Below are 27,625 nucleotides of genomic sequence, written 5' to 3' on the forward strand. Positions count from 1 at the left end.
TCTGATAAAGTACTGTCTGCGCCTTTGATCTTTCACTGAAGCATCTTAGAAATTGCAATATGTTGTGAAAGTGTAACACATGGTTTAAGGTGATGAAATTACTATTTCCTTTCTTTTGAAACAATGCCACTGGCCACTGTCAGAACTCAGATGTGATTGTACAAGGTTTATGGTTTAAGAGTCGCGCAAATGCAATTGTATGACCAGTAAACTTATCAAAACTATTAATATATAATAACATGCAGGAGATACAAATGTTATTGGTATTTTTGACTACATCACGAAAATTACCGATCATGGTCACGGAAACTGCCGATCGTATCGGGCGAACCGGTTCACGAAAAATGTATTGCAATACAGTCAGGCTGCGTTAGTCTGGACCCCGATAATCCGATTCCCGCGATATCCGAACTATAGCTAGCTGTAACCAATCTTGTTTACTATGTAAACTCATTAACTGTTGATTCATTATTCCGATGCTCCGGACGTTAACAGATTAGCTAATTACACTTGGGTTGCTTCATTAGTCGGGCGGTACATGAAAAAGGTTTGGATAATCTCCTTACCTCGTGAGCATCATTGATTACCGCTGATCTTCATTGGTAAACTTTAATGGTAATTGATAAGTGAGGTGACACTTCTGAGTTGAACATGTCGTTAGTTTGTAATTTTAATCAATTAATGGGTCTCACTTGTGCAAACGCGACTGGCCCCATCAAAACATGTATACGTTCTTATGTTCTTGTCATGGTATGTCAAAGAGAAGTAAGTCTACTGTAGTGGAGTACATAATGGTTCGTTTCAGTAGTCAGTTCGTTTCACTATCTGAACGTTTTTGATGAAAAACGGAAGCATTCAGATTAACGTGGCCTGACTGTATGTCGTATTGTGAAGTTCAAATTGCAATATATTGGTTAACCGGTTTTATCACCCACCCCTATTATGAGCCATGTAGCTTGGGGTAATCATGGTGTTGGAGGTGTAAGGTGATGCCTCTGACACTATTCAACATGTGGAGTAGTTTTATTGTTTGCTGCATGATAAAAGCAATGGGTAAGGTAACAGTTTCTCTAAAGCTTTTTATGAATTTTAACGTGTAAACTATTGACAGGTAATCATGGTAATAGCATTCATTAATCAGTCTGTATCTATGGCAACTATAACCTGGCCTACATTACTCCTAAAGAAAACTATTCAGTTTTGTTTGCATGTATTATTATACTATCAATGATTATTTTTACAGACATAGAACAAAATGAGGTACAGTATTCAACTTTTGGTCTTGTCTCCCTGCTCTGTGTTCTCTAACATGTCCAAGGCACACATCTCTCTTTTCACTGCCTGTAAATCTGTCTTCTTCATAACTGCACTGAATACTCTTCAACACTAGTGTGCACTAGTGTACCTATCTCTATCCACAATACCATGACAATGCAGTGATGGTTTGCTGATGCAAGGAATTGGGCATTCCATACAGAGGTACAGATCAGCTGCATATCTGCGTAAATTACGCAAATATTTATGTCAAAACTCAATTCCTATTAAGTCTATTTCGTACAAGTACGCTTGAATTTTTGTACATACTCAATAAATTTGATCTTACATGCGTACAAACAAAAATAGATAAAATAACTGAAGTATATTGAGAGGTTCTAATTGAGCACCCGAACTTGGCAACTTGCAGTCTTTCTTATCGTTTCTCATATTACAGATCAAATATAAATGACAAATACCAACATTTAAACTTTAATATATTTTACCCAAAAAGTTACCTGTAGCTCTGTTCGATAGTTATTGCACACTCTGATTACCTTGAGCCTATTTTCAAATAATAATTACCATGATTACCGAAAAGGCTGTGAAACTGAAAGAACAATTCGGTTTGAAATGTCTAAACAATATTACATCATGTAGAATGGTCTTAAATGTGCTGAATTTGAATTTTGTTATTTAGCCTATTGCATAATCATTGTGATAGGATACTTAGCAATAGCTGGAGGCATTTTTCCGTCTTTGTCTGCCTTTTAATGTAAACCTAAGATCATTAAGTCCGTTGGACAGTAAAACTTCAGCTATAGTCATGGTAATGAGAGAGCAGTATTCCAATAATATCCTGCATGGTATATTTAGACAGGAGTACTGTCACATTGCTAGGGCAGGCTATCCATGTAGATCAAAGGGATTCGTAATTGCCAACTTAATATAGACCAATTAGCAATAAACATCAGAGAAGTAAGACTGACCAAAAATGGACCAAAATTTGTGAATAGAATCAATGTATTTCACATTATCATTGATGAGTGAGACACATTTATGCTTGGATTACTAACAGCTGCATGTGACAAGTGAATTCAGTCTGTAAAGTTCAGGGGTGGTGGGGTAGCCTAGTGGTTAAAGCGTTAGCTTGTTATGCCGAAGACCCGGGTTCGATTCCCCACATGGGTACAATGTGTGATGCATTTTTCTGGTGTCTTTATTTCATCACAATAATTTATATAAGATATTATTGATGGCACCATTTTCAAATTTATAATTGTTAATAATTCTTCCCGTTAATGATATTTAATTCGTTTTAGCCAGCCCTGCACACATTGCCCATCAGTGGTAACTCTAACCTGGGCCTCTGCATGTACAACCTGGTGCAGGTTAATACCTGCCAGCATCCTGCTTGTCCTTCCTCCCACAATCACATCACTGAAATACAGATCCATGAACCATTGCCACTTAGTGAGCTATTGGCAGAATTTACCATGTAGTCAAGATTTCTTCTGTGAAGGTTTTCTGTACTTGGATATTATGGTTAGGAAATTGTAATGTTTGTATTCAGCATGGTTAGTAAATAGTTATTTTATATCATTGCTATGGTTAGCAGTGATTATTTATACTATGGTTAGTAAATATTTATTGTATACTGTTCATAAATGAATTGTTATTATAATTTACACATTCAATAAACACTTGAGAAAAACAACTGACAACTTTTAAACTGATGACAACTTTTGAACTGATGACAACTTGTAAATTTAAGGCCACATAAAAAATATTCTTGTTTCTCATCACTTTTTAAAAAAAAATATGGGTTGGACGGGCAGATTTGATGTTTACTTTTTTATTTCATTTTATGTCCTAAACCCCTTGATTCCTTGGAAATTGACACCTTTTCTCCTTTAGAAAATCAAAACTTAGAAGTGTGAAAAATTCATGCACATTTTGAGACTCAAAGTTGCATTTTCTTTAGTGTAGGTCAGGTCAAATTTTTGGGTCGGCCGGTAATGTTAAACAAGAACATTTTGATATATATGGCCTAGCAAAAGAGTATCCAAATTTGCATGCTTTGAGAATGGTAAGCATCTGGTCAATCTTGTCACATTGTCCACTAAACCTTGATGCTCCTGGGCATCCGAGGCATGTCCAGCATGGTGAGGGTTGCTGCTGGGATATCTAACAAAGTGACCTAACCATTTTATTGCCTTTAGAGATGAAACCTTGCATAAATGATTTCAGCTGTAGTGTGTCTCACATTGATCACAGAAAGTCAATAAGATATTAAGCATTGTTGACGCAGCAGTCACACAAATATTGAAAATGTTGATTTTTTTACCACGGAGAGTAAACTTTGATTACTGTGCAATTATGGCTCTCTACAGCTAGTTATGCATGTGAACATGTGTTATTGAAGAAACTTGCTTTAAAGATGTCTAATCTGGTGACTTCTGTTACTTCTTCAGCTTTCTGACCCATGAAGATTGGGGTTGAAATTGGTCTTCAGTAACCCATGCTTGTCATAAGAGGCGACTAACAGGGTCGAGAGGTCAGGCTCGCTGGTTGGTACACGTCATCCTATCCCAATTGCGTAGATTGATGCTCATGCTGTTGATCACTGGATTGTCTGGTCCAGACTCGATTATTTACAGGCTGCCACAATATAGCTGGAATAATGCTGAGTGCGGCGTTAAACAATAAAACAACCAAACAATCTTAAACTTCAGCTTTCTTCTTCAGCGTCTCAACTTTATGTCAATCACCAGTTTTCCAGACCCGATTACATGATGCTGCGATACTGAAGCAATACTGCTGATAGCACATGACACATCTGTCCCCATGTTAATGGAATCAGCTCAGGGATGGCAATTTTCCACTGATCTGCAGATTTCGCTGATTTATTTCAATTTGATCAAGTCTGAGAATCATCTAAATTCGTAGAGAAACCCTGAACGCCTCATTCGATGACACAATGTTAAGTTTACAGCTGAAAATAGATTTTCCTGTTGCCATGCCTGTAGCTGAATTCACCAGTGTCCGGTGTCCAGCAGATGTCCGCCATGTTGTTACAGCTGTAACACTTGGATTACTGTTTCAGGGAAAGAAAGAAAATCAACTATGCAGCTTTCGGGGACAATGATGATGGTAAGCGACATGCTTTCAGGATAGTATGTGGGGGATAAGTATGACGGCAGGTGCAATTCTTGTTGCTGGTTTCAGGTCTCTTAAAAAATTCTGTTGAAGGTCAACTGGTTCGTGTCGACTTGACATAACAAGACACCACAATTGTTTATTTGGCACAATACCTGAGTGTATATTGACATATTAAACATGCCAAGTATTACAAGTTTCCAGATGAGACAACATATTTCTCATCGTTTTAACAAGGTTTGAAAACAAGTTAAAATTTCTCTTATTAAAGTTCATGTGTACTAGTTTACTGTGATGGTGAGATGCTTGTTATATCACTTAACCAGTGTCAGTGTTCCTACTCAGTCTGTTCACTACAGATGACTTTGCTGACCCTTCACCTCATGAAAGGAAGAAATCAGCTCTGGCTAACAAAGAAAACAAGGACAAGAGCAAGAAGTCCGAAAGGGCTGTGAAACCAGTGAAGGGAACACAGAGGTAGAGACTGTTCTGTAAACTTTGGTTATAACAAACTCAAGGGATTTTTGTCCCCCAACGGAACGCAGAACGGGGGACTATGTATTCAGCGGCGTCCGTACGTACAAACGTACGTCCCGATTCTTGTTAACGCGATATCTCATGAACTGTTGTACCCAATGTCTTCAAATTTGGTGACAGCCTACATCGGGGGATTACCCAGACACCAGTCGATTTGGGTGACCTTGACTTTATTTTTAAGGTCACCACAACACTTTTACCACTTTTCAAACTCTTGTTAACGCGATATCTCATGCACTGTTGTATTCAATATCTTCAAATTTGGTGACAGCCTACATTAGGGGAAAGGGCTGTGAAACCAGTGAAGGGAACACAGAGGAAGAGACTGTTCTGTAAACTTTGGTTATAACAAACTCAAGGGATTTTTGTCCCCCGTCGCAATGCAGAACGGGGGACTATGTATTCATCGGCGTCCGTACATACAAACGTACGTCCCGATTCTTGTTAACGCGATATCTCATGAACTGTTGTACCCAATGTCTTCACATTTAGTGACAGCCTACATCGGGGGATTACCCAGACACCAATCGACTTGGGTGACCTTGACCTTATCTTCAAGATCACCACGACACTTTGAACACTGGTGTTAACGTGATATTGGTGACAGCCTACATTGGGGGATTACGCTATGCAAAAAAACCCTCGATCAATCATGCAAAAACACTCAAACAGATCATTGGGCCTAATTGTGGTTGTACTATTAGTTCAGTAGTACTTAAAAAAAAAAAAAAAAAATCCTACCTACCTACCCAAAATTTTAAAGAGGTGTAATCGGAACCACATTTCTTTTTACTGACCTAGGTTTGAACCCATGATGCAAGATTATGATCTGGTTTGTTAGCACAACACCCGTCTGACTTCCGTCGGCATTAATCTGACACACTCAGAACACACATTCATTTACTGTTTGTAGACTGTCGTTAGAGGAGAAGCTATTTGAGCGGGATCTCCAGGCGGCACTAAACCTGTCTGTCAGTGAATCCCAAGAATCCAGTGATGGAATCGAGGCTCTGAAACCTGAAGACAATTCTCATCAAGTCACAGTTACAGGTCAGATTTCGCACTGTTCTACAGTTCTTTCGATGACTTATTTTTTACTGTTAGTTTTCAGCCCTCAGTATAATAATTGTTTGCTCAGCATTCTAGAAGTCGGTGAGCCAATAACAAAGTATACTACTTTCTGGATAACTATTTCTTGTATTTTGCTTAGAGCAAAGTTATGGTGTAGATTCTTACACAGTTATCATGGTAGAGGTGACTATAACCAAGTGATGGGACTTATGTATGCATAGTATTTTGTGAGGTGAGGTGAAATGGGGTTTAACGTCGTACTTAAGAATATTTCGCTCATATGACAGTGTGCATGCGTGTGAATGTATGGCTGCTTGTACTAGCCCAGACTTAAGCTGGTTTTATAGTGCCAGCTCACTGAGATACCATGCTGCAGTTAAGCATGAATACCCCAGTCAAAGTTGTACACATTAATGCCGAGCACCAGGCAAGGAACAACAAGTACCATATTTTAACGTCTTTTGGTATGACGTGGCTGGGGATCGAACCTGCAACCTTTCTGCTCTCCGGGCGGACGCTCTAACCACTACACCATGGAGGCGGTTAGTATTTTGTGACAAGCAGCAGATTAGTGTACAGCTTGATGCATAACAACTTCAATGTTAATGCAGCACTGAATATCAATGCTGGTGGATTTTGACTGTTGACATCATATTCTGGTGTGCTTCACTGTTATGACACATTTGTGTGTTTTTCTATTAAACATGTTGTGAATGTACACACAACAACAACATAAGTTTGATCAACTGAATCAATATGTGGCATGAAATACAACTCTTACCACTGTAGGTCTGCAATATGAATCTTATACATTTGTAAGTTTCTGTTAAATTTCCACTCACTCACTCACTCACTCACTCACTCACTCACTCACTCACTCACTCACTCACTCACTCTTACTCACACTCACTCACTCACTCACTCACTCACTCACTCACTTTGGTGTGATGAGTGAACACTCTAACCACTAGGCTACCCCACTGCCTTTAGAAATAAAGTAAGGATGACCACCTCAGCTCACCAAAGTGTCATGGCTGCAGTTCACTGATCAGAGTTCTGCCCCCTTGGCACTCCAGGAACCTGTGATTGTGGTGTAAATAATATTTCGTCCTGAATACTGCAGGTTTGCAAACTCAGCACTATACTCCTGCGTTTGGGTTTCATCCAGAAAGTGGTAAATGTCTGAGACATGCGTCACTTCAAGCGTTCCTCCCGCACCAACTGTCTGGGTGATATAGCTGGAACACTGACGGAAGCTTGTTAAACCTGACTCCCTTATTAAGGTCAAGGTGAGCTGACACTGTGTGCAAAATGGATTGATGAAGGTGACCTAACTATTGTCAAACAGGATAAAAACCAAGCTCGCTCACTCACTCACTCACTCACTCACTCACTCACTCAGGATTGCCTATTGTCATGTTTTCTCTGTCCCTAGTTGAGAGTGCACCTCCACTCTCAAGCGTCAAGAGTTCTGTGACAGAACCAGATGTAACCTCTGGTAAAGTTGACCAAGCAGACACAGACTTGAAGCCAGGTTCAGACCATCAGTCGCAGCATGTCATCACAGTGAGGAAGCGGCCGGCCGAAGTGGAGGAGGATGAAGTCATACAAATCCTTGAGTCTGACATCTTGTCCGGTGAGCAGCCATCCAAACGGAGACGAGTCACAAGTGCACCGAAGAAATCAAAATATGTGGACAGCGACTCTGATGGTAAACACACTATGGGTTTGCCCAAATGACTGGAGTCTGTCAGTCTGCAGGACAGAATGTGTTTCTCATGATACAAGTGTTCAAACGAGAAGATGTCACTTTGAAAATATTTGTTACCCTTGTGTATTCTTTGACAGCCTGACTGGTATCATTAATCAAACTATCTACTTATCATTTTGGGGTGGTGGGGTAGCCTAGTGGTGACAGCGTTCAATCGTCACTCTGAAGACCCGGGTTTGATTCCCCACATGAGTACAATGTGTGAAGCCCATTTCTGGTGTCCCATGCCAGAATATTGCTAAAAAGGGCATAAAACTGAAACTCACTCACTCACTTAACATTTGTCTATCAAGCTATGATATATGCTAGAACACTGTTTATGATGTAGACTTGTTAGTTTTCTCAGTTGTGACAATAATCTAGTCTAGAACTAACAAACCAGCTGTTGACATGGTCCAGGTTTGGTTCATTGCTGATTGTTGGAATACACCTTAATGTTAAAAACACATCACATCATGCCAGTTATGGGTGAAACGGTATACCGTGGTATTTGTTGAACAGCGGTATATTGACTTCGGATTGGTATACCGTAATGGAAAGCAAAAATTCGATGTTTTCGTACCGTCAGTTTCTTAACCCTTTTATAACATTTTAAAATGTCTAGATATCGAATAATTTTGTCAAATCTGTGCATTTCTGTAAGGTTGAGCTCTTAATTTTCTGCATTATGATCATGTCTCATATACCGAACTAAAGGCTGTGCCATGGTAAGAGAGAGTCCAGATTTGTCGTCAGAAACTTTCAATTTGGCTCATTTGACATAGGAGCCACAATCACAGGCCCTCATGTCTTTGCAAAGATAAAAGATAAAACAAATTATTTTTCCCCTACTCATCTCGACTTGGTTTGACCACCCCCCCGTTTTGTGCGGCTATATCGTCATCCATTTGTGTCAAGATTGTTTATAGTTTGGCATGAAATGCATGTGGACCCGGATTTTTGTAAATATCTCGTCATCCAAATATCCAATCGATCTCAAACTGTGCAAGTGGATGTTTTGTCAGACAACCTAATCACATTGTAAATCACTGATTTTATGCATTTGTATTAAAGAATCTGTCTATGTAACTGTCAACAAAATAAACAGCAGAACGCAGACTGCTCGCAGAGGGAGGGAGCCAATGACCTGTAACAGCGGCAGTGTTGGGTCATAAAGGTAAATGCACGTGCATTCATGATAGTTACCTGTGCACTGCACAGTGATAGACCGTTTGGATCATTCACATTGACTTCTTCTAGCTGTCATCATGAAAGCTTATTCAGATGATGCTAAACGTTTAATTAGAAATGTGTTGAATTGTTTTTTAAAAAGAGAGCAAACATAGCAAACCGATTTATAAGGTGTCGGATTACATGAAACGTACAACTTTTGCTCTTGGCATGAAAAAGAACATCGTGCTAAAAATTGTGAAAAATAAACCAACAACCAATAAACAAAACCTTGTACAAAAAGGTAGGCATCCAAAGATTTGACATCAGGGTCATCAGAGATGTCATTCGCCGGCTATTTGCTAGAAATGAACACCTGTCCACAAGAAAGTTAAAACACATCCTTGCAGAGGATCACGACATTAATGTTTCTAGGTTTATGCTAAGCAAACTACTGCTCAAATTTCGATACAAGTACAAGAAGGTAGCAAACCAGAAACTTGTAATGTGTGAGAGATCTGATATTGTGAAAATAAGGTGTAACTATCTGAGAGAAATTAAGCAGGCAAGAGAGGATGGGTTCGAACCTATATATCTGGATGAGACCTGGGTCAATGCAAACCATACTGCTGCCAGACAGTGGCTACCCACTGATCCCAGTGATGGTAGGAAAATACCAACAGGCAAAGGTGAACGTTTAATCGTTCTTCATGCTGGTTCCCACCGTAGATTCATACCTGGGTGTGATCTGGTATTTCGGTCAAAGAGCACAGATGGTAGGGACTATCATACAGAAATGAACTCAACGGTTTTCACACAGTATGTTGAGGAACAATTGTTGCCAGCTCTGCCTTACAAAAGTCTTGTTGTCATGGACAGTGCTCCCTATCACAGTGTTCGAGATCCAAACAATAGGTGCCCAGCTTCCAATACAAAGAAGTCAGATATGCAGCAATGGCTAGCAAATAGCAATATACAATTTTCAATTAAGGCCACTAAACCACAGTTGTACTCTTTGATTAAACCTAACAAACCTCCACCCACTTATAACATTGACAACATGCTACGCCAACACAGCCATAAGGTCTTGAGATTACCACCGTACCACTGTGATCTCAACCCAATCAAACTTATCTGGGGAGACCTTAAAAGTACAGTGGCCCGGAAAAATCAATCATTCAAGTTGAATGATGTCAAGCACATTGTCAACACTGCTATATGTGACATTGACATTGCACGCTAGCATGCATGTGTTGAACATGTCAAGAAGGTGGAGAAAGAGTACTGGCTCAAAGATGGCTTGAAGGAGCAAACAGTTCATCCAGTTGTCATTCGTCTGGACACTGATGACTCCTCTGGAAGAATGGAGTGTACTTGATGAAGTTTAATTCTGTTATTATATTTACAGATAATGATAGTATCCAGCCAGATATGCTCAAAGAAATATAACTTTTTTTAACAATGACAGCATTGACTAATTCCAAAGACTTATAGTGTAACATGAAACACTCATTTCACATAAAATTATCATGAAAATATAAATATTAACTATCTATATGCATAAAGCTATTAGAACTGCATTGCTTAATTTGGAATGTGAACGACATCAAAACATAACACTTTTGTCTTCATTCTATCTTTTCTTCAATGAGAGTGCATGATTGTGTGTGCTTGTGTCCGAGGGAACGGGGCTTTAACAGTTGTTGAGTTCTAACCATAGGTGGTCCGATTAATGATTTAGTGTAAATATACTTTCTGTGTTCTTTAAATGCATTTCCACTTAGGTACTGCATAAACAAAATATGACATTAACATTACAAATTTAAAGATTTTAACCTACAGAATAATTCTCACTAATGGGTTTTGTGGTTAATGTTGAACAACTCAGAGAAACAAACTCTGTATGATGGTTAACAGTTGGCACCCACCTTACCTTATTCACGACCTGTGACACCTCTTCATACCTGTCACGTGCTTAGCTGACCTACATTGACGAACATTGACTTTTATGACCCAACACTGCCGCTGTTACAGGTCATTGGCTCCCTCCCTCTGCGAGCAGTCTGCGTTCTGCTGTTTATTTTGTTGACAGTTACATAGACAGATTCTTTAATACAAATGCATAAAATCAGTGATTTACAATGTGATTAGGTTGTCTGACAAAACATCCACTTGCACAGTTTGAGATCGATTGGATCATTGGATGACGAGATATTTACAAAAATTCGGGTCCACATGCATTTCATGCCAAACTATAGTTGAGGGTCAAAATCGGGTTTCAATCGACTTGCAGAAATAACAATAAAGAATTGGTAGGTGTCATGAGTGGTGATTGATAGGCCAATCATCCATGATTATGTTCACATTTTAATCGATTACATGCGATGGTAGCGTAGCGATCGGCAAAGCAGGCGGGTAGGGTGCACCGAAGTGTCCAGCCTTGTCATAATGTATTGTACTGTGAAGCTTTTCGTGTTGGGGGTCATCTCAAATATTTTATGTTTTTTTAACATCTTTAATCCTTGCAAAGAAGGAAATACCAGGATATACTGTTGAAAGAGAACCAGACACGGGTCAACATTTACAGCTGGAATAATCCACCAGTATTGTTGTTGCCAGGGAGTGAGTTCGGGATGGACAGCGATAGCGATGAGAGTTTCAGTGAAGGGGATGACAGTGACTTTGATGGCAGCAAATCGAAATCTAAAGCCAGCAAAGCCTCATCTGCAACAAAGACAAAAGCTGTTCCGGCTGCTGTAACCAAAACAAAACCTGCTGATACCAAGACAAAACCAGCTCCAGCTGCAAAAGGTAAATTTGAAAGCTATAGTTGCTATGGGATTGCAGTGGTCAAAACAATATGATATCATAATGACCACTAATTATGTGATTTTCATTTGATACCTGTGCATTTGATTCCTTATGAAAATTGTTAAGATTTCAAATGTACAGATATTTTAAAAACAATCGATGTTGAGAATATGTTGTGTAGCAATGTTGTGGTATTGTTTATTGTACAGGGCATGGGGTAGCCAAGTGGTTAATGCGTTCTCTTGTCACGCCAAAGACCTAGGTTTGATTCCCCAAATGGGTACAATCTGTGAAGCCCATTTCTGGTGCCCCCTGCCGCGATATTGCTGGAATATTGGTAAAAGTGGCGTAAAACCTAACTCACTACTCACTGTTTATCGTATAATTTTAATCAAGTAACACTGCATGATAAATCCCGGCAACAGATTGCATTTCTGGATACATGGTCAGCAACAAGAAATGTTTAGTGGCCTCCTATCGTTACAAGCAGCATAGGTGATGGAATCTATTGTTCCCAGAATCCCCACATGGTGTGTGGTGAATATTCACCAGGGTGTAATATGTATGAATTAATGATGGTTATCATTACTGTGAAATGATACACCAATGTTAGGATGTTTGTAACTTGAAACTGGTGACAATTTCATTATATGACTGACACAATCGCTGGGTCACTCATTCTCAAATTTAGTGCACAATTCCCACTATTCAATGTCGCACAAATGAGAATAATGAAAAGTGAAAGAAATATCGGCATTTATCATGTTGGATGTCTTATTGCATCCATGTTGACATCATATTCTGGTGTGCTTCACTGTTATGAAACATTTGTATGTTTTTCTATTAAACATGTACACAGCAACAACAACATAAGTTTGATAAACTGAATCAATATGTGGCATGAAATACAACTCTTACCACTGTAGGTCTGCAATATGAATCTTATACATTTGTAAGTTTCTGTTAAATTTCCACTCACTCACTCACTCACTCACTCACTCACTCACTCACTCACTCACTCACTCACTCACTCACTCACTCACTCACTCACTCACTCATAACCTCACTCAGGATAACCTATTGTCATGTTTTCTCTGTCCCTAGTTGAGAGTGCACCTCCACTCTCAAGCGTCAAGAGTTCTGTGACGGAACCAGATGTAACCTCTGGTAAAGTTGACCAATCAGACACAGACTTGAAGCCAGGTTCAGACCATCAGTCGCAGCATGTCATCACAGCGAGGAAGCGGCCGGCCGAAGTGGAGGAGGATGAAGTCATACAAATCCTTGAGTCTGACATCTTGTCCGGTGAGCAGCCATCCAAACGGAGACGAGTCACAAGTGCACCGAAGAAATCAAAATATGTGGACAGCGACTCTGATGGTAAACACACGATGGGTTGGATATTTTTGCCCAAATGACTGGAGTCTGTCAGTCTGCAGGACAGAATGTGTTTCTCATGATACAAGTGTTCAAACGAGATGTCACTTTGAAAATATTTGTTACCCTTGTGTATTCTTTGACAGCCTGACTGGTATCATTAATCAAACTATCTACTTATCATTTAGGGGTGGTGGGGTAGCCTAGTGGTTACAGCGTTCAGTCGTCACTCTGAAGACCCGGGTTTGATTCCCCACAAGAGTACAATGTGTGAAGCCCATTCCTGGCGTCCCCTGCCTGAATATTGCTAAAAAGGGCGTAAAACTAAAACTCACTCACTCACTTAACATTTCTCTATCAAGCTATGATATATGCTTGAACACTGTTTATGATGTAGACTTGTTAGTTTTCTCAGTTGTGACAATAATCTAGTCTAGAACTAACAAACCAGCTGTTGACATGGTCCAGGTTTGGTTCATTGCTGATTGTTGGAATACACCTTAATGTTAAAAACACATCACATCATGCCAGTTATGGGTGAAACGGTATACCGTGGTATTTGTTGAACAGCGGTATGTTGACTTCGGATTGGTATACCGTAATGGAAAGCAAAAATTCGATGTTTTCGTACCGTCAGTTTCTTAACCGTTTAAAAACCTATTAAAATGTCTAGAAATCGAATAATTTTGTCAAAATCTATGCATTTCTGTAAGGTTTAGCTCTTAATTTTCTGCATTATGATCATGTCTCATATACCGAACTAAAGGCTGTGCCATGGTAAGAGAGAGTCCAGATTTGTCGTCAGAAACTTTCAATTTGGCTCATTTGACATAGGAGCCACAATCACAGGCCCTCGTGTCTTTGCGAAGATAAAAGATTAAACAATCGGCAAAGCAGGCGGGGCGGGTAGGATACTGTGAAGCTTTTCGAGTCGGGGGTCATCTCAAATATTTTATGTTTTTTTAACATCTTTAATCCTTGCAAAGACATGAGGGCCTGTGGCCACAATATGCTGTCCAGAGTTAAGTCCCTTAGGTGTTGCAGAACATATGGTTTGCTCTATTTCTGTTTCCAACTTTGTTGTCACCATACGTGTGCTCATACTCCAAAGCGGTTTATGTCTTTGTCCTGCATCACTTCGTCACTGCATCACTGGTTGGTTGGTTTGTTGTTTAAGGCTGCACTCAGCAATATTCCAGCTATATTGTGGCTGCTTGCTATATGAGTGAGTAAATGAGTTAAAATTTTCGTCACATCATCAATATTTCAGCCAATTCCTGACGATGCTTCCCATATGAAGTTGACACACCAGGATATACTGTTGAAAGAGAACCAGACACGGGTCAACATTTACAGCTGGAATAATCCACCAGTATTGTTGTTGCCAGGGAGTGAGTTCGGAATGGACAGCGATAGCGATGAGAGTTTCAGTGAAGGGGATGACAGTGACTTTGATGATGGCAGCAAATCGAAATCTAAAGCCAGCAAAGCCTCATCTGCAACAAAGACAAAACCTGTTCCGGCTGCTGTAACCAAGACAAAACCTGTTCCGGCTGCTGTATCCAAGACAAAACTTGCTGTAACCAAGACAAAACCAGCTCCAGCTGCAAAAGGTAAAATTGAAAGCTATAGTTGCTATGGGATTGCAGTGGTCAAAACAATATGATATCATAATGACCACTAATTAAGTTGTTGCAAATGAATGTAAATCGTTACCCATATCAATGTTATGTATTACTTAAACATTTAGATGAAAATGGAAAATGTAATTGGGTGTCCAACATTAGAACAATCCTGTTTAGAACAGGTTTCTCATTTGTGTGGATATTACAAAATGTTGGTGATGCAAATGTGTTTATAGTGAAGTTTAGAGAAAGATTGATTGACATATACAAACAAACTTGGCATGATTCTATTTGTAACTCGCACTATTTAACGAACTACTGTAAGCTGAAAGCAGTTCTGGAGCCTGAATGTTATATTTTACAACTGAATGATAAGTCTCTTCTAAGAGCATTTTGTAAATTTAGAATATCCCTACATAATTTTAGAATTGTTACTTACAGGAGAAATAAAGACAGTGGGAAAATTAGTTGTATCTGTAAAATTGTAATCTTGGAGCCATTGAAGATGAATACCATGTTTTTATGCAATGTACAAAATATAATGAAATTCGGAAAAAGTACTTGCCGCAGCTGAATGCCATGCCCCAATGTGAACAAAGCATGATAAATGTATTACACTCCAAAGATTCTAATATTATTAAATCAGTTGCTCTGTTTTTTAAACATCTGTTTAAACATTATATATGAAACTATCACGTGGCATTGTAAAATATTGTAAGTTTCAATTGTATTATACGCCGTTAGGCCCACATTACTGAATAAATATGTCTGTCTGTCTGTCTGTCTGACTAATTATGTGATTTTCATTTGATACCTGTGCATTTGATTCCTTATGAAAATTGTTAAGATTTCAAATGTACAGATATTTTAAAAACAATCGATGTTGAGAATATGTTGTGTAGCAATGTTGTGGTATTGTTTATTGTACAGGGGCATGGGGTAACCAAGTGGTTAAAGCGTTCTCTTGTACAGGGGCATGGGGTAACCAAGTGGTTAAAGCGTTCTCTTGTCACGCCAAAGACCTAGGTTTGATTCCCCAAATGGGTACAATCTGTGAAGCCCATTTCTGGTGCCCCCTGCCGCGATATTGCTGGAATATTGGTAAATGTGGCGTAAAACCTAACTCACTACTCACTGTTTATCGTATAATTTTAATCAAGTAACACTGCATGATAAATCCCGGCAACAGATTGCATTTCTGGATACATGGTCAGCAACAAGAAATTAAGTAAACTTGCAATCAACGTATGATCAATCCACAATGTCAGCATGGTCAGGCTGAACTGTGTTTGGCCTGTGTGCTACCAGTAATTATAAACAGATGTCTGGTCAGCAGTTTGTACACAGATGCTGACAAGATAACCCTAATCTGTATTACGATCTGTTTTTCACTTCAACAAAGTCTCCATTAGCTCCTGCCTGACATAAGTGTGGTATTACTTGGAAGGTCTGTCATGCCTGTACTCCAGCCATTTTCAACAGCTGCTTAAGATGTGGCTGCCTTTCCTTAACAATAATTATTATCATGATTAAGTATTAATTTGACAAAAAAATTCATGGTTCTACCATTGCCATTTTTGCAGATGAGCCTCAAAAACTTGCAAATAATTGTAGTTACAACAATCAGGTAGTTCTGCATCAATTTTCCTTTGAGGACTTCAGTATTTCACTTGAATGGCGTATATTTCTGTGCAAATTCATTGCACCATTTTCCCTGAAACATAAGGAAGCCTCTCTTGTTGTGATTAACAAGGAATACAACATATCTTTGAATACTGAGTCTAGAATTAGAAAATATGAACAAATATTATATAAATAATATATAACAAGTATTTCACAGTTGATTACACACAGACTACATACCATAACACAATGTAATAACGCCTTATTACTCATCTAAAATACCATGTTAGCAGGTTAAATTAAAACCACTTATAACCTTTTATTTGATGTTAAGTGAGTGAGTTTAGTTTTCGCTGCTTTTAGCAAGATTCCAGCAATATCACGATGGAGACACCTGAAATGGGCTTCACACATTGTACCCATGTATACAGTCCGTTTGAGTCAGAAACGGACCGATGAATTGCAAATTTGATCATTGTACAAAATTGCCACATAAATATAAATAGTACACATGTTTATCATTTACTAATACCCAACAGCTTTCTTATATTTGAAAATTTTCCGGACTCCACCGAAAAGTTGTTTAAGAAACTATCATCATTGAAAACGCCAAAGTTGTTGGCGGGGGACATCTCAAAATCTATTCCGGGAGTCCTTTGACAATACCCCATATCATTTCAATGGGGTTAAGGTCACAGTGATAGGGTGGAAGTCGCAGAATATCGTGACCCTTACTTTTTATGTAACTTTCAACTTTGTAGAAAGGTTCACCTTTGTGGGGTTTTATGATCTCATATAGCTGAGGCTTCGTTGCCTTTGAAGGCCGTGCGATCTGAAATTTGTCGAGCCATGATATCATATCACCTTTTCGACTGATCAATGTCGGGGCTTTACTGTCGGGGTCCTGCACGCTGTGGTATGGGGCATTGTCCATTACGATGAAAGAGTTCTCTGGTAGAGCTGGTACCAACTTGTTTTTAACCCAATCGAGGAAAACCGCACCATTCATCTCGGAATGGTAGTCTCTGTTATCTGTGGACTTTGCCCTGAATACCAAGTCGCAGCCTGGGAGAAAGCCTCCGCTGGAGCAACCAGCATGGAGAATGATTAGTCTCTCTCCTTTCCCTAGAGGCAGCTTTCTACGTGACCCCTTATCACCCCCATCAGGTACCCACTGACTACTGGCAGTGTGCAAGGCATTGACCCAGGTCTTGTCCAAGTACACTGGCTCGAACCCTTCCTCGCTTCTTCTTTATAACCCTGAGAAAATTATTTCTCGCTTAACGATATCAGGGCGTTCACAGAGTACTGACCTATTCTCCCCGAAATTTTCTTATAACCATACCAAAAGAGTGTGAGAGTCGCCAGAGTGTGTACTTTGATACTCTGAGGTTGTGTTCTTGCTTCAAATGCTTTTTAAAATTTTCAGCGACATGTATTTGTTTTCAGAATAGAGCTTGTTGATAGACTGCCTTACAAGGTTCTTTTGAAAGTTGTCCAAATGTTTTAATTTGTGTGATGTTGACATGACCCTACCTGCTTCAAGATCACCCTCACAATGTTTGTGTTCCAGAACATTTATCAGTACCCTTGCTGATACTCCTAAAGCTTTTGCTGCCCGCTCACGGAATTTATGAATGGCATAAAATGGTTTGCCCCTTTTGGCTTCAGCACGGAAAAAATCATACACTTTAATCATGAACTGTTTCACGTCAGCATTCAACTTCATTTTTCATCAGGCATGTGTATTCCGTGAACGACGAGATAGTGGCTGTTCTGTTTCTGTGGTTTCACCCCGCCGCGACAGATAACAACTTTTGCGTTTTCAATGATGATAGTTTCTTAAACAACTTTTTGGGTGGAGTCTGGAAAATTTTCAAATACTAGTATAAGAAAGCTGTTGGGTATTAGTAAATGATAAACATGTGTACTATTTATATTTATGTGGCAATTTTGTACAATGATAAAATTTGCAATTCATCGGCCCGTTTCTGACTCAAACGGACTGTAGATTCGAACACGGGCCTTCGGCATGGCAAACGGACGCTTTAACCACAAGGCTACCCTTTGATGTTAAGATTATCCAAAGGTATTTACAGATTTGAAGTGTTTGAGTAATTTCTGTATGTATATTTGCCAACAGGATTTGTAGATTGTTGCTGTGTTTAGTGGCCTCCTATTGTTACAACAAGCATAGGTGATGGGAATCCCAGAATCCCCACATGGTGTGTGGTGAATATTCACCAGGGTATAATATGTATGAATTAATGATGGTTATCATTACTGTGAAATGATACACCAATGTTAGGATGTTTGTAACTTGAAACTGGTGACAATTTCATTATATGACTGACACAATCGCTGGGTCACTCATTCTCAAATTTAGTGCACAATTCCCACAATTCAATGTCGCACAAATGAGAATAATGAAAAGTGAAAGAAATATCAGCATTTATCATGTTGGATGTCTTATTGCATCCATGTATAATGTAATAGGACGCATAAATCCTGGTTTGATCAGATTTACTGTACAAAATATGTGTTAATGTAACGTAACTTAATCAAAACGTTCATGTCGCTTTGCAATAGTCATTACATCAACATGAATTATCATGAAATATTATTTTTCCTTATCCTGACTCATGCTTAATTGCTCGTCTCCTCGTGCGGAGGAACCTACTTATCAGAGCCGGAGTACAACACTCATCTCTATGTAGATGCATCACTTCAAGGATGGGCAACAGATGCTCTAAGCATCTCCAGGGAAGGACTAAACGCTTACGCGTTTCCACCTCCAGCTCTAATACCGCAGGTGTTGCAGAAAATCAAGCAGACGAAGAAGCTGCAACTGATTTTGGTCGCGCCCTACTGGCCAGCGAGGGTGTGGTTTCCCATCCTCATACAAGAACTCGGAAGTCCAACCCTGCAACTCCCAGAGTGGCCGAACCTACTAATTCATCCGCACACCAAGCAAGTACACAGAAATCCAACAGAATTCCAACCACGCGCATGGAACGTATCAAGACTTGCTTGAAGAAAAGAGGATATTCGCCAGAGCAGCGAACGCAGTCACACTAGCTCTAAGTAGATCAACCCGCAGCTTGTACGACAACAAGTGGCAGAGTTTTAAGAAATATGCATTGAGGAAGGGCTTCATGGCGATGAAAGCAACACAGCCTCAATTGGTGGAATACCTTTGTCATCTAAGACAAACGAGGCGGTTAAAAGGTTCAACACTATCTACATACCTAGCGGCCCTCAGCACGGTTATCACCATGAAGACGGGTGTTAAGCTGACCAAAGTACCAGAGATACTGGCTCTACTACGCTCCTTTAAGTTGGAAGACCAACAAAAGAAATTTAAAGCGCCTGCTTGGGATCTCAACGTAGTCTTTTAGCATCTCACCAGTGACGCTTACGAACCCCTAGAAAGGACATCCTATGAGTTTCTAACACATAAAACTCTGTTCCTGGTCGCCTTGGCAACAGCAGCTTGGATGTTGGAAATACATGCTCTGGACTTTGAACGAATACGATTTGATGCACATCGCAACATCATACATCTGGGATTGAGATGGGACTTCATAGCAAAGAAGCAACTGCCCGGTCAACCAGACAGACAACTCCACATCCCAGCACTCTCGGCAGTCCTTGGGCCACAGTATGCTCAGGATCTATCCTTATGCCCAGTCAGAGCATTGAAAGTCTACCTACAAAGGTCTAAGACGAGGAGACGAAAATTCAAGCGCCTTTTCATCCCTCTATCTACGGAGACGCCTACAGAGATCTCACGTACGACGATATCGATATGGATGAGAGCCGTCATCCTAAGGGCCTACAAAGCAGCAGGACTTGAGCCCCCACGGGCCTCCAATCCTCATGAAGTCAGAGCGCTGGCATCAACACTCGCTCTACATGGAAACTGCTCCATCTCGACAATAATGGAGGGCTGCTATTGGAAGTCAGAGACAGTGTTTGCCAACCACTACCTCAGAGACATTGCTACCGAGGACGTCTCCGGCATTCACCAGTTTGGGCCTCTTGTTGTAGCACAACAATTGACGGTTCCTCAAAGGCGTTGAGATGAATCTCACCCTTTTATCACGTGACTTGTAAAAGCCAACGCTCGGAAGAGCTAGAGCTTAGAGTCCATGCGCCCGTCTAGGATAGGCTAGCATGAGTGACAGACCCTATACTTGTAAGGACTTACTCGTATATGAAGAAGGGTCGCTTCTCCACTTGATGCGAGCATCAAGACATGGAGTCGTATAAGTCCACACATAATGTCAGGAGAAGTGGTTCCAGAGAAATCTGACAAGTTGTGGTCCCCCCAAACTCATCAGAGGAAGCTGGAAGGAAGGATCAGCACAGTACTATAAGAAGTTCCCTCAGGGGGGTATGCAGGATGTAAATCAGCAATGAATCCAGAGTGGCTTGACCCACCACCGATTCTGTTGGATTCTACAAGCAATTAAGCATGAGTCAGGATAAGGAAAAACATGTAATTTTTTTATTAAAATTGATATTTGATACTTATCCTGACTCATGAGGTAAAACCCTCCCAAACTCCCCTCATGGCACTCTGGATTCCCTGTAATCCAGGTGTCGGGCGTATATTTCGGAGAGAGTGAAGAGCATGTTGGGTCATGTGACGGATTTTCTTGCCAAAACATCTAAAGGGAGATAACACTGGGTGAGTGATTTTACTCTATGTTTTAAATATCAGACAAAAGTAGATACAAACATATCAGACTTCTGTATTTTATTACATAAATGTTAATGTAATGAAATATACAATTATAAAAATGCGACAAACAGTACAAGTTTGCCAACTAGCATCGGAATAAGCTGGTAAATCAGAGTCTTAGGACCGATTGGATAAGGGTGTATAATACGTTACGGTGTTTTCATGTATATGGTGAGGATGAACTGTCATATAAGGATCATATCTCATTAGTATATGGCCCCTGAGTTGATAGAAGTATAAATGTAAATCTGCCTTCACCTTTTTAGAAGATATTTGTGGAAGGTTTGGCTTAAAGTATTTTAAGTAACGTAACTTACGTTACAGTATTTTACGTAACAAAGATGTAAGTGAGGGAAAGGAACACAAACCAGGACTTAGACACCACAGAAGTTGATGATGTAAAACGCAGAAACTATGACATCATCTTTGAGGTTTGTCATCTGGTGAAAGCACGGTGTGCATGGTTGGACTTCTGTTTGCTCACTAAGGTAAGTTTATTGAATGCACATAAACACTACCTTTACAGATTCATTGCGAATTTCTTGATTTCTCAGAAGACTGATTATACAACATCATATTTTACTCTGTATGTAAATTTAATTTGTACTCAGAAATCACATGTTTATGCATAACGTAAACTTATTATTATTATTATTATTATTATAGTGCACATATCCAGGCAACTAGTGCTTGCTAAAGGCGCTAAAATACAGTGATTGTAACGTAAAATGCATTATGTCACACAAGGGCTAAAGGATATATAATTGGAAGTTAATACCCTATGAATAGACAAATCAAACACAATTTAATGTTCATCAAAACACATTTCAAAACACATATAATTTGTATAAAGTTAAACATGTAAATTTATAGACATAAAAGTGTTTGCATGAATGTGTGGGTTAAGCTTAAAAGTAAATGGTAAAGTAAACTTGATGTAAAAATACATTAAACATAATAATCAAAAACATACAACACATACGTCTTGCATTTATAAATATTGGTAAATATGCACATTTTAATGTGGTAATAATAAAAAATTCACTAATATACCATTTGTTTTTGCAGCATCTCAAATATGGCTAAAACTGCAGCTGAAAGGCAGAGACAATATCGAGAACGCAAAAAACAAAAAGAAGGTGCTGCATATTTGCAAAGGGAAACTAACAGAGTGAGGCGGTACTACAAAAAAACTGAAGATCTGTGCAGAAATGACAAAGCTAAGCGTCGTAGAAAGATTCGGGAACAAGTCAGGGAACACAGGAGAGAAGTGAAGTTGAGAAGACTCCATGAGAGAGAAGCTGTACCTGCAAGAAGCACTGAGTCTCAGGAGACACGGAGAACATGGTATCCAGCACAACTGAATGGCCAACTACTTCTACTGCACCGATGTTGGTTCAACTTCCGTGTATGACATCATCGGGCAAGAAGAGCAGGAAAATGATAAGTCATGCAGTTTCCAGAGCTAACAGAACAATTGCTCGTCTGAAACATGAGAACCTGACACTGCAGAGACGTCTGAAACGAGTCAGCAAACGTTATGAACGTTTATTCCGTAAACACAAACAACAAACATCAAAATCATTTGAAACTAGCCAGCCATCCACTTCCAATGAAACAAGGACAGAAGACTCTGACACTATGACTCCACAGTGGAAAACTGAAAAAGAATTACAGAACTTAAAATTTGCAACGCCAAGATCCAGAAAGGCAGATAAAAGACGTTTACTTTTGGTTAATTGTTTGGAACATGAACTATCTGAGGCTAAGAAGCATAACACAAAGAAACATGTAAGAAGCCTGGTCAACATTGTTTCTGGAAAGGTCAAGAAGTACAGAGGAGTCCGCTACATTGCAAATAGAACTGGAATAAACAGGAGAACATTACTCATGGCATCATCTAAAGGTGTCATGCATGTGTGCTAAATGAAGTGGAAGACTAGACTATCTGGCCAATCTATTCCTGAAGTTTAGGGCTGAGTTCCCGAATGTGAAGCTGTAGCTATCGTCATTTTGCAAACTGAGACCTTCTCACATTTTGCCAGTGTTATTTACAGCAAGGAACACCTGTCTTTGCAGTAAACATCAGAATATGGCCTTAAAGTTGAAATCACTCAAGAGCTTTAATGTTGTTTCCACATCAAGCCCAGATGCTTTCATAAAGGCTCATATTCAGATAGAGATTGAGACGTAACTGTCCCAAATTCAACTTGATAAGGTGACCTATAAGACCTGGAAGAAGGTGACAGACAGCAGGGGCAAGTCGAAGATGAAGCTTGTGGATGAAGAAGTGGCCCAAGATTATTTTATCAGCAACTTTTTGAGTCAGTGTACACAGTTCCGCGAACATGTGGCTCGTGTTCAAACACAATATGCTCAGCTTAGGGTCTTGAAGGACAATTTGCCGGACTCTCATGTCATTATCCAAATGGATTTTGCCGAGAATTATGTCTGTCAGTGTCTTGACGAGATCCAATCTGCTTACTGGAATGCCACTATGGTAACACTTCATCCAGCTGTTGTATACTTCAAGAACAATGGAGTCCTCAATCACAAAAACTTCATCTTCATCTCAGATACTATGACCCATAGTTTTGGCACCGTATACACCATTCTGCAGTCATTGCTTCCAGAGGTTAAAGAACTGGTTCCATCTCTGTCGTATGTTCAGTACTGGGTGGACTCACCATCAAGCCAATATAGAAACAAGACAGCTTTCAACTATGTCCTACAGCATCCTGAGGTGTTTGGTGTTCGGGCTTCGTGACATTATTATGTATGTGGTCCCGATAAAGGGCCCTGCGACGACCTTGGAGGTACCGCCAAACGAATGGCCGATTCAGCCGTGAAACGGGAAATTCAACATACAAAGTGCGCACGATTTCTATGTATGGGCAACTGGGTAACCAAGTTCTGTCGTGTACATCTTCAGCAGCAAAGAAGACTGCGATTCCAATCAAAAGAGACTTGTACAGTGGGGTGTGAAGCCAGTTAAAGGAACTATGACAATTCACGCAGTTTATGAAGCAGAGGGTTGTCTCATGGTAAAGGAAACATCCTGCTTCTGTGATGGATGTTTTGCCTCTGATGGGTTCTTGTCTGTCCCGTCATGTCCATGGCAGAGAAAGGTTCTTGTGACAAACTCGGCTCCAGATGAGTGAGGAGAATGCTCCAGAGCCAGAGAATGTTCCCCGTCATGTCCATGGCAGAGAAAGGTTCTGGTGAAAAACTCGGCTCCAGATGAGTGAGGAGAATGCTCCAGAGCCAGAGAATGTTCAGGCTGATGAAGAAGTTCTGCCTACTCAGTCAGAAGCAAACGTTGAACCTGTCCAGGGCAACCAAGATCCACCCTGTGAGATATCAATCGAGGATTATGTTGCTGCCATTTATGAATTTGACAACAAAGTATATTTTGGCAAAGTTCTGGACATTGACGAACAGGACTATCAAATCTGTTTTATGGAGGCGTCGGGAAAAACCTGTAACTACAAATGGCCACGAAGTTCAGACAGTGAAACCATTTGGGTGAACAAGCGATTTGTACTGGACAAAGTAAAGAGCCATCTAAAAAGGATGTTGATCCGATCGCTAGAGAATCAACACTTTGTATCCAATAGGGAAATCCAAAAGGATGTTCATTACAATCTTAACTCCTGTTCTTTATTCCTGCCAGAGAACCATGTGGTATTTTACGTTATGACATTGGTATTTTACGTTATAGCATTGTGAATTCATGTTTTCAAATAGTTTGAATACAGGTCATTGGAACATAATGTTACCATGAACAGTTGTTCATGACTTCAGACCAAAGAAGGACACTTTGTTACACAATACACAGTTGTATGTTACGTTATTAAAGTTAGTATAATCCGTTATGTATTCTGGTTGTTGTATTTTCGGGCTCTGCTCTTTGAATGATTGAAATACAGCTAAAATAGAAGACTCATTAGGTTAATGATCAATTTGACAACACCCAAAGTAATGAAGCTGGTGGTTTCTTTTAACGAAATTCAAGAATTTTGGACTGAAACCTTGACCTATTTTAAAGTACCTTTAATAGAAAATGGATTTCAGTTTACTCTCAAGTTCTTTAACCAAGTATGTACTGATTTACATGAAACTTATATTGCTGCGAAATATTATTGCTTTGACTAGCTATTGGTAACGGCTGCACTGGTCATGAACGCTTGTTTTATTTTTATTTTCAATTTCAGTTGATATAATGTAAAATACATTGAGTTTGTGATATGTAATCTTTCATCAAAAATATTACAATGATGCTAAATGGTGTGATGCTGAAATTTAAATTTTCATGAGATACCATTACCGACGATAGACCCATGTCATTTTTATCCCCGCCACGCATTTAGCGAAGCAGGGGATATAGTATTAGGCTCTGTCCGTACATCCGTATGTACGAATTGGAATATCTTAAGAACCGTTGACTAGATTCTTTTCATATTTGGTACATAGGTTCATCACAGTATAAGAAAGGTTCATCACAGTATCAAGTCACAAGGTCAACGCTTTTACCTGCATGTTTATCTCAAGAACCTTTGATTTTCTTCATATTCAATACCAAGCTTCATCTAGGGAAGGCGCTAGGCCCAGTCGATTTTGGTGACCTTCACATAATTTTTAGGTCATGGCCACACTTTGAAGATTTCAGCATGTAAACCTGCATGTTAAGCTATCTCAAGAACCTTTCACTGGATTATCTTCATATTTGACACCAAGGTTTATCTAGGGAAGGCGCAGGGCTCAGTCAATTTTGGTGACCTTCACTTAATTTTCAAGGTCACAGAGACAGAAGATTTCAGCATATTAACCTGCATGTTATGCTTGTCAGCAAGATACCTCAAGAACCATTAACTGGAGTTTCTTCATATTTGAAACCAAGCTTCATCCAGGGAAGGCGCAGGGCCCAGTTGATTTTGGTGACCTTCACTTTATTTTCAAGGTCATGACGACACTTTGAAGATTTCAGCATGTTAAATTGCATGTTGAGATAGTCATCAAGATATCGCAAAAAATATTCACTGGAGTTTCTTCATATTTGAAACCAAGCTTCATCCAGGGAAGGCGCAGGGCCAAGCTGATTTTGGTGACCTTCACATAATTTTCAGGGTCACGACGACACTTTGAAGATTTCAGCATGTTAACCTGAATTGTCAGCAAGATATTTCAAGAACGGTTCACTGGATTTTCTTCATAGAATTTCAAGACTTCCCTTAAATGTTTTCAATAAGCAATTTCTTTAGTACTATTTTTGCATATTTCATACACTATGACATTCATGTCAAAGTCAGTCTTGAAAATATGTGTGTGTTTGAACAACTAAAGAGCAAGATATCAAGAGAGGTTGACTGGTCATGTTTTTGTTGACATTAACTTCATCTTAAACTTTTATTACTTTATGATTTGATAATTACTGTTTGATTTGATAATTTGCGGCGGGGTATTATGTCACCTTAGTGACAATGCTTGTTAACTCTTAATTTTGAAAAATATTTTTGTAAAAGTTTCAGTTTTTAATTGTGCACTAAATTTGAGAATGAGTGTGGGTGCCTTGCCATGACTCACAGCAAGCTAACATGACCTAAAGTCATTGAGACAGTGCACCTTGTGAATTAACAATGTGAAGCAGGGTCATCCCACAGATGACATCCTTACCATGTCTCAGAGACCCTGAACCACTTATTTGTCCTACTGCCTAGCCCTCCCTGCAATGCTAAAACCCTAAATGAGGCAAGTCTAGAATCCCTCAGGCTCTGGTCTCCCAACTCAAAGGCTCCTTTTCAATTGAAATGGGTTTATTTGTTACTATCAAAATTATATATATTCAGAGACTAAGTGTTAGTCTACATGTCAGCTTGCTGACAAGGTTAACCTCTTTGGACAAGGCATCAGACTTCGGGTCAGCAAGTCAGTGGTTCAAAAGCCTAGTACTGGACTTTGAAGTTTAATATCACTGGCACTCGATGTGGGGCTGAGCATGCTCAAGGTGAATTTGACCAAAATAAGTCTCAGTACCCTTCAAATTCTAGCAGGGAGTACAGTCATCAAAAGGATGACATCCTTACCTTGTCAGCTTGGTGATGGGGTTAATCTCTTCCTGCATGGGGACAAGGCATCCGACTTAGGATCAGAAAACCTGTGGTTTGAATCCCAGCACATGGTCCGGAAGTTTAATGTCTGCTACATGTGAACTGGAGTTTTGCCACAGTCTCATGTAAAGTTCTCCAATGCATCCATGTTTTTTCTTTCAGTACAAAAACCTGCCACTCAACTTCAGTCAACCACTGGGAAGACAACATCAGTTGTGCGGAAATCAGTTTCCTCACCAGGTGGTGCAACTGTCTCCCCACAGAACAGACCTAAAGCCTCCACCAAAGGGCCCAAAACATCGTGGACACCACCAGGTGAGTGTTGCTGATCAGACACATTTGTCTTGTCTATATCCCTCAGTAGCTCTGCTATTGTGTCTCAGACATTGCAGAA

General features: G+C 39.7%; 1 protein-coding gene across 3 annotated transcripts in view; it reads left to right on the top strand.

Annotated features, from left to right (window-relative positions):
• LOC124270498 (RAD51-associated protein 1-like) overlaps positions 1 to 27,625 on the top strand; it is a 30,873-nt gene that overhangs the window by 2,562 nt on the left and 686 nt on the right. The window contains exons 2-8 of one of the 3 annotated variants that reach the window (XM_046705513.1): positions 1,244 to 1,260; positions 4,361 to 4,407; positions 4,773 to 4,890; positions 5,864 to 6,000; positions 12,857 to 13,132; positions 14,518 to 14,742; positions 27,394 to 27,546. In XM_046705513.1, coding sequence (XP_046561469.1) covers positions 1,256 to 1,260; positions 4,361 to 4,407; positions 4,773 to 4,890; positions 5,864 to 6,000; positions 12,857 to 13,132; positions 14,518 to 14,742; positions 27,394 to 27,546 — 961 coding nt within the window. In that variant the 5' untranslated portion in view covers positions 1,244 to 1,255. Of the gene's footprint in view, positions 1 to 1,243; positions 1,261 to 4,360; positions 4,408 to 4,772; positions 4,891 to 5,863; positions 6,001 to 7,456; positions 7,733 to 11,560; positions 11,753 to 12,856; positions 13,133 to 14,517; positions 14,743 to 27,393; positions 27,547 to 27,625 lie in introns of all 3 variants that reach the window. The other 2 variants (XM_046705514.1, XM_046705512.1) reach the window with 2 other exon arrangements.

The sequence above is a fragment of the Haliotis rubra genome, unplaced genomic scaffold (genome assembly GCF_003918875.1).
Source record: "Haliotis rubra isolate DU_JTF1 unplaced genomic scaffold, ASM391887v1 Scf152, whole genome shotgun sequence".
Classification (NCBI taxonomy): Eukaryota; Metazoa; Mollusca; class Gastropoda; order Lepetellida; family Haliotidae; genus Haliotis; species Haliotis rubra.